The sequence below is a fragment of the Pinus tabuliformis genome, chromosome 9 (genome assembly GCF_031772625.1).
Source record: "Pinus tabuliformis cultivar Carrire ecotype Pingquan chromosome 9, CPIR1, whole genome shotgun sequence".
NCBI classification, from domain to species: domain Eukaryota; kingdom Viridiplantae; phylum Streptophyta; class Pinopsida; order Pinales; family Pinaceae; genus Pinus; species Pinus tabuliformis.
In genome coordinates this window covers 1,962,892,930-1,962,901,461 of record NC_142307.1, presented here as the reverse complement: position 1 = coordinate 1,962,901,461, position 8,532 = coordinate 1,962,892,930, and the positions used below count along the sequence as shown (strand labels likewise).

The 8,532-nt window shown below is 36.9% G+C and overlaps 1 protein-coding gene across 1 annotated transcript; it reads left to right on the top strand.

Annotated features, from left to right (window-relative positions):
* The first annotated feature begins 1,784 nt into the window (after positions 1-1,784).
* Positions 1,785-4,669, top strand: LOC149156845 (F-box/LRR-repeat protein At1g67190-like). Its single transcript, XM_089438678.1, has 2 exons — positions 1,785-2,113; positions 2,963-4,669. Exon 2 carries the CDS (start codon positions 2,988-2,990, stop codon positions 4,245-4,247), a length of 1,260 nt encoding a protein of 419 aa, XP_089294804.1. The 5' UTR covers positions 1,785-2,113; positions 2,963-2,987; the 3' UTR covers positions 4,248-4,669.
* Positions 4,670-8,532: the final 3,863 nt, after the last annotated feature.

Sequence of the window (8,532 nt, the reverse complement as noted above, 5' to 3'; positions counted from 1 at the left end):
GTTTTCAAGACCTCCGATTGAAGTAGACCCATTCTCTCCAGCAGATCTTCATGTATGAGGAATCTATCAAGGCGTTTGGCAATGTGTTGTGTTCCAGCCCTACCATTGTTCCAGGTGGGAACCATTTTTTGGGGTCTAATGTACACCAGGTTATTATCACAGAAATCAAATTTAGTCTATCAGCAAGGGGATCCATTCTGCATGTCGAGCCCCAACATTCTTCCTGCACAATGGTGCCATTAAAATCTCCAGCCACAATGAGGGATCCAATTTTGAGGATATCAACAGCCTCCAATCTATCCCAAAATGTATCGCGGTCCTGATACAGGGCATTTAGATTTAGTATGCAGAAACGTCCCACCAGTCCCCAGTCTATCTGAGCGTAGTATACCAGCGAAACAACGATACAAGAGACCAAGATAGTCAACAATCACCATATGCCAATCAGGTAGCATTTTCCTAAAGTACTCTAACACTTTCTGAGCATTGGTCATGGATTCTTATAGTAGAATGATGTGTGGATTAACAAAAGTAAAGAGATCACTGAAGGCAAGGTATTTAAGTGAGTCCCCCAAACCCCGCATATTAAGGGAAAGGCAGAGGGTCATGTCGCCTGGAGGTCGGGCTGCGTTGCTCTAAGGGCCCAAGGTTCAAAGGTGGAGCTAATAGAGAGGGAGGAAGAATTGACAAAAGAAAATGGCATGACCTTGGGCCTCCCACAAAAATATCTACTGTCCCAATTATTCTTGCATCTCACAGTAATGTTAGTGCAGAGTTAGGGCTAATCTTTAGAGAAGTCTGTAGGTGCTCCCGAAGAATAGTTAATGATTTCAGGTCGAGGGTTGGGTTAGAAAGCAAGAATTCAATGTCGCTATCAATCGAGTTCCTGGGGGAGAGTATAGGTGATCCGAGGGAGTGTGGTGATTCATAGGAAGTCAAGTTGTCAAGGGCTGGAGTATTCTCGGGCAATGCCAGATTAGAAGGGCATGTTGGGGATGTCAAATGTCCAGTGTTCCTCATAGGTGCCAGGGGTGGTGGAGGCAGAAACTCTAGCACAGGGGGCAGAGAAAGGATCGGGGGGATGGGTGGTTGTTCTGGTAAAAGTGAGGATTTGGCTGAATGTATAGAGTCTGAGTCAGTGGTAATCAAAGGGGACGTTCGAGAGAAAGACGACCCAACAAAAAAAGAGGTAAAGATAAATAATCCAAAGATCTCATACTAGATGAAGTAAGATATTTGAAATGAAAAATACCTAAAATATGGTATTACAAGAATAAAAATAAATATTTACATTTAAATAAAAATATTTGTATTTAAACTTTCAACTTAATCCACAAACAAGTTTCATATACCTTGGCTATGAACTTAAAATTAAATTATAAAAAGACAAACATTAAACTTATTAATCATTAATTTTAATTTTTTTTTTTTTAACTTTGCTTACTAAACTCTATCGCTATAATTTTGAAAATATAAATTTATTATTTCTTAAAAAATATAATTCACTAAAATTTTGAAAATACAATTTTATTATTTCTTAAAAAATATAAATTTATTATTTTGGGGAAAATTATAAAAAACACCTTTTCGTCCTGTGTAATAAGCAAAATATTTGATTTTAGTGCAAGTTCTAATTTGGTGAAAATAAAATTAAAATAGAAAATAATGAATGTATTTTCCATATGGGCTCTCAGAGATTAAACGAAAACGAAATGATGGCTGTATTTTCCACGTGGAATCTGGTTAAATGAAAATAAAAAACAAGTCAAAGAAATGAAGTTTTAGAAAGTTGGGTTGCCTTGGTGGCTCCGATGATTCCTCCCTACGACTCCAAATAGCTGTTAAATAAAATAGGAAAAATTGTTGGAAACGATGATGACGGCCTGCCTCTGCGTATGGGATGTTTCCTTTTCCATCCCCTTTAATTTCTTTAATCCTAATTGGTTTTCTTGTGATATATATAAAATTCGCTGAGGTTCTCTCTGAATTGGTGGGCAAATACTATCAGTTCGCTGGTTGGATCCCTGGACAATGGAATCTCATGATGGTTGTTCCAGAGCTTGGAACCCATCTCCTGACTTCGGCTCTCTCTGGATTTACCTTCATTTTTAAGGTAAGATCCTGCACAGATATTGGGATTTATTTTCTTCTCTCTTTAGACATCCATTCATTTTCATGGTTGGATCCTGCACAATGTAGATGTTTTCTTCAAGATGTGATGCATTCATTGATACCCAATTCGAAATATTGTGGTTTTCCATTTAGGAACTCACTTGCATTGACACCTGCAAATCGTTGTAGTTCTTCTGGTTTATTTGAATCCCTCCGACCTTGTTATTATGTCCTTAATTAAACTCAAAAAACTAATTAGATGTGATTTGATGATGCATAATTTATGATTGGATTCCCTGGATCTTTTGTCCAAACAACAATATAGAAACCCAGAAAAGATCGAGATATTTATGATGTGGGTATGAAGATTTTGGGTGCTTTTGTTGCAGTTTTAGAAATTTGCCCGATTCAATAGTATGCGGAGAAATCCATGCACTTTGTGATTTCTCTTGTGTGCATTTGTTGTAAATTTTGGAAATTCTCTCAGCAAATACATCTGTAAAATTCCACACGCTTTCTGATTTCTCTGATTTGCATATACACGTGTAAAAATCTACACACTTTCTGATTTCTCTGATTTGTAATTTTGTATTCAGCACTGAGTCGTCTGGGCTTTCCCTCACTGAGCCCCAGGTTCTCACATGCTTTATGATTTACAGATTAATGTGTTTGGGATGGGAGATGTGGAGTTTTTGGGTGTGTTTATTATAAATTTTGAAAATTGCCCAAGTAAATATATGTGTGGAAATCCATGCACTTGTCTTTTCTCTGATCTGTATTCAGTACTGAGAATATTCTAGGGTTTTCTCTTTTGATCGCCCCTAGGTTTTCATATGTTTGTGGTTTGCAGATTGACGTTAGCGCGGGGGGGAACTATGGAATCCCTTCCTGTTGAGGTAATAGGGATTATACTCTCTCATCTTGCTGCTGCTAGGGATGTTATGATAGCTTCCGCGACTTGCAGAAAATGGAGAGAAGCAACGAGAAAACATTTGCACACCCTTTCATTCAATTTATCCGACTGGCCCATGTACCGTGAACTTACAACAAGCAGGTTGGAAATTCTTATTACCCAAACAATTTTTCAGACAACAGGATTACAGAATCTTTGCATTTGCATGGGCGATACAGACGAATTTTCAGCAGCTTCAGTCATTGCCTGGCTTATGTATACAAGAGAGACCTTGCGCAGTCTCTTGTATATGATGCATACAAATCCTAATGTGAATATCTTTGAGAAGTGTGGAAGGCAAAAATTGGAGGTTCTAGTTTCAGGATACACTTCGATTTCTGGTGTGGATCCAAGCTACCAACGATTTCCATGTTTAAAATCTCTCACTCTTCACAGTGTGAATATTTCTGCATTGGATTTGAGCCTTTTGTTGACTGCATGCCCTAAGCTTGAGTCCTTTTCACTCATAAACCCAGAAATCGCCATGTCTGATTCTCAAGCAGTGATGGAGTTGACTAGTCCAAGTTTGAAAAAGCTATATGTAGAAGAAATAAGCTTGGATAAATTTGTTCTCGAAGCAGATAATTTAGAAAGCCTTCATTTGAAGGATTCAACAGTTGAGCTTTTTGAGCTGATAAGCAAGGGGAGCCTTAAACACCTCAGGATGGATGATGTGAGTATAATTCATCTTGATATTGGGGAGACCACTGATCTCTTAGAGGTAGTGGATGTAAGTGACTTCACCATCATGTGGCCAAAGTTCTACCAGATGATCTCAAGAGCTACTAAGCTGAGAAGATTAAGACTTTGGGGTATAGTGTTTGACTCAGAGGATGAGGTAATGGATTTGGAAACCATAGCAGTATGCTTTCCTAAACTAAACCATCTCTCTCTGAGTTATGATCTGAGAGATGGGCTGCTTCAACATGTCTTAAGAGGGTCATCATTGCTGGAAAATGTGGTTGTGCTGAAGTTGGGATCAACAGTGATTAATGATTTGTTTGCCCAATGGATAGGAGGGTTGCTTGAAAGATGCCCTAGTCTCAAGCGGCTTATTATCCATGGTTTTGTCTCCGAGACAAAGAGTCGGGATGAATGTGCAACTCTGGCAAGATTTACCTCTTCTATCGTGAGTCTTATGAGAAGGTTTATGCATGTTGATGTGCAGTTTGATTTTCAATGATACTTCTACAGTTTGTCTGGATTGATATTTGAACTGGACTCTTCAGTCCACTGGAGGAGCATTACCAGTATGAACACCAGCACTGGGTTGCACACAGCTCGATCCAGTAAAATCTTTCAAGAGAAGGATTTTTGGGGTATGTCAGAAATTATATATATTTGATTTTGTAGCATGTCTTTACTGTTGTGATGGTGGTTAGCCAAATTCATTGAAAGGGATTTTGTTAAAGTTGCAATTCCATCTAAACTGTTCTGGTCAGGATATTTTGGCTGGATATCCCAGAAGATGGATAGGGAATTGAAAAAAATTTAGAGAGCCTTAGTAAAATTCAGGTGCAGTATTTATTGTTTGGTCTCATGTTGTACTGCTAAACATTGTGATCTGCAGTGAATTAAATTTGGACGCTACCATTTCTTGCTTCAGTCTTTGATTATTGTAATCTCATTTCTTTTATCAATGCTAGTAAGAGGAGTTATGGATTTGTAAAGATTACTATCCAACAATGTTTACAATAACTGATATGATTTACATGATTCTGAAATTATCCAAGCACTAAATTGATTATTTTGTTTTAGCTTGAAGATGAACATCCCTTTCCTAAATGGCAAGTTTTATTTGTCAACAATGTCTTTTGTTTGCAATGAGATATTACACTTTCTGGAACATTTGTTTTAAATTTACCCAAGCAATATTATCTGTGTTGTTCTGCCCTTCAGTTGCCATGCAAATAAATTAATCTTTGGACCTGAGTGTCTTCATCAACTATGGGCATTGAGGCCATGACAATGAAACAGATTTACCTGTAAGATTTTGTTTTGGTTTTTTTCAAAGGAAACCAAAGGGATGCTTCTCCATATTTGTGGATGGCATCCCTAGTAAAGCCTGTCACTATAGACTAGTTGGACTTACCCAAAGGGATTCGGATCAGGCACCTGCCTGCACTAGCCAAATGCCCAGCAACATTGGCAACAAGTGGTTGAGCTAATCCCTTGGGCTAACTGTAAGATTTTTTTTTATCAATCTCTACCTTGAGATTGTTGCTCAGTTAAACTGAAATGTCACTGTCATAACATTAATACCGTTGTGTCACGTTTTGAAGGACTGTTGATGACATTGTCAATTTAAAATTAATTGTCATGTTTGTGCAGTACACTGCATTATTCTTCTAGCAAACAATGTACTTGAATTAAGCATATCTTATTATCAAACTTAGAATTTGACTATAAAACATGCATTTCGTACCTTCGTCCCATCATAAGATACTTAATTTGTGATATTTTCTACGTGATACTACTTTAGCTCCTTTCTTTGTATAGAAGGCTATCAAAAATATTTTCTCAAAGATTATTTAACAGTTCAGGACATCGAGAGTCTCAGGCTTCACAAAATATTCAAGAGTCCCAAACTTCACAAAATATTCAACTTGTAAGTTTTTACTGATGCAAGAATAGTTACATCTCCATATAAACATCCTAAATTCAAAGATCAACAATTTATCTAATTTTGTATTTATGAGAATCACTCCAAACAAGCTTTAGCTTTTACGGTGGACTATTTCTTGGATACAGAATTATGAAATAATCATTTGTGTTTCTTTTACTAGTTTTCTTTATGAAATAATACATTTGATAGATCTTATTTGGAATACTGCAAATCTGACCATCTATTTATTCGAGATATAACAATCATGAATTAATGAAACTAGGACGTTAACACCTTAGTGTTGCCTCTTATATAGGATGGGTGGATATTGTTGCATTCTTAACCTTGTATGCCCTGTGTTAGGTTGCTGGCTCTGGTGGTTATATCGATTATTATTGATGAACTGGAATTGTAAAATAAAATTGCTTTATTAAGGAATTTAGACTTCTGTGATCCATAACATTGTTAGATAATCTTCGGCAAAATCACATAACCAATCTTTTGTCGACGCGTTTCGAACCAACCAGTGTGGTTCATCGTCAGGACAAGTTGAAGACCAATCTGGCTTAGCTTGATTAAATAGAGTGTGCAGAGATTCCAACGGCTATACTACCACTGGCTAATTTTGACCTAATGAACCTGGTCAAACCACTAAATTAGTTAATTAATATTCCTAGAAATAGGTAAAAAAGGAATCCAATTGTTAATCTAAAAATAGGTAAAAAAGAAACTGCTTTGTTTGAAACTTTGATCTGATCCTCAATTTATGTAGGATAAAGCCTTTTATACTGGTATATTTCATTGTGCATACCGAGAACAGGCATGGCCTTTTCAGTTAAAATGGACCTTTGCAAGAACATATGATTTAAAGCTGAATGTAATCAGATCAAGCTTTCTTCTCTTCTTTTTACACAGCTCTGTTTGGCATGTTATATATACAAGTAAGAAACTTATATTCTAGAATGAAAAGCAGAGGATTCATATCTTAGTTGGAGAGTCAGAATTCCCCAATGTAAACAACTACAGATTCTTGGATCAAAATTTAGTTATGCTTTTGTTTCTGGAATTTGTATGCAGTCCTAGGTAATTCAAGCTAAATGAACCAACAACAGAAATAGTTGAACAATATAAATATTCATTCATATTACACTGGCATACTCCCAAAGAGGGGGAAAAGGAACACCAAAGTGAATTTAAGTTGGTTATGTGGGAGAGATGTTTTTTAAATGGTTCATGAATAACTAAATGGATTATTTAGCAAGGTAATACTAGTTCACCATTAAGCCGATCCCACGTCCACAACAGTCTTGTTACCTGCGAAACACCAAGGTCCCCATGACTCAATGTGTTACCCACCATTATTATACCAATTCTTATCCGCCATACCCAAAGACAAGTTATTTTGGTCAAAAAGGAAGAGAGCAATAAGGCGAGCATGGAGGAGAGCCATAGGGTGCGATTTCTCTTATTGATCCAGTTGAATCAAAATCAGAAACTTAACGATTTGGATATGGATCTATTTGCCGCAATTGAACTCATTGACCTAGAGTACCTGGCATTCTTTCTTTGATTGGCTTCATACCCATAACCATTAGCAGCACAGTCAGGTGTTGAGATTGGCTTCATACCCATAACCATTAGTTTACGAAGAAGCAGAAGCATTTGAGTCCACAGTTTTTAACCGGCACTTTATGCCTTTAGATAGTAAGAAATTGCTCCACTGATTTTCAAGTGCCACTCTCTTTTGTCATAGCCGCAATTTTGAACAATTATGGAGAGTGATATCTACAGGAACTAATTATGCAGTGCATGGTCAGCAATGAATGCAATGTCATATAATGTCATTGAGCTACACCAATCTATTATTATCCCATAGTTTTGGAATTATGAAACCAGTGATTAAAGAAATCTCAAATCCCATTGTTACTCCATGAAAATTCAATGTTATACACTATAAACAGTGCTTGATTATGATAAATGATTGTCTTTTTAAGAAGAAGAGACGACATTGAACATGCCTCTGTTAACAATTGAGTTACAGTTGCCGCTATTTGAGCTTTCTGCAGTTTTGAGTCTCATCATCATCCATCAATAACAATAGAGACAGATATTCATCATGTAAGTATGTATCACTCTGAATATTGATCTTTAATCATTTTTTATCATATGTGAAGATGAGAGGGATCACTGTTAACATAATTGAGGGATGGTATTTATAAGTATGATTTTTTTTTTTCCTGGGGGGGGGGGTGTGGGGGGGGTTTGTGTTGTAGAATCAGAGGTATAGTCTACAGGATGATGATTTACATAGAAAATTGGAGGACCAAGGCCTTTTGGCAAGAATCAAGTGCATTACTCTCTTCCCATATGTCACCCCTGTGCTCACTCACAGATTTAATGGTTATATCCTCAGAAAACTCTAGGTACTCGAATTATGTTTGTCTCTACAATTCCTCACAAGTTACATAGAAGTCTGTAGCCCTGAAAAGGAAATTATGAATTTACCTGTGCAATTTACAAAGACTGGCAGCAATTGAAGCAAAATCCTTATCTGGGTTTCAGAATCAATAGTATAGTCAGCAGGATAACAAATTACATGGAAAATCAAAGTTGGGGTGGCTGGCAGAAATGTTTTCCCATCGATTTTCTCTTCTTCACGGTAAGATTCTTGACCTTGCTTTTGTAGAACGAGGTTTAGGGTTTTCACATCCATTGGAAGAGTCTGAAACATCCCATGGTAACTTTTGAACTCTCTTGGAATGCCCAACGACCACTATGTAGCAATAGAGTTAGGAAAATGTGATCCCATTAGATCTCAGCAAATAACAAATCACTGGCGGTGAAAGAAGGAAATCTGATATTG

Coding starts and splice junctions, on each gene's coding strand:
- LOC149156845 (XM_089438678.1), top strand. CDS start 2,988: ATGGAATCCCTTCCTGTTGAGGTAATAGGGATTATACTCTCTCATCTT.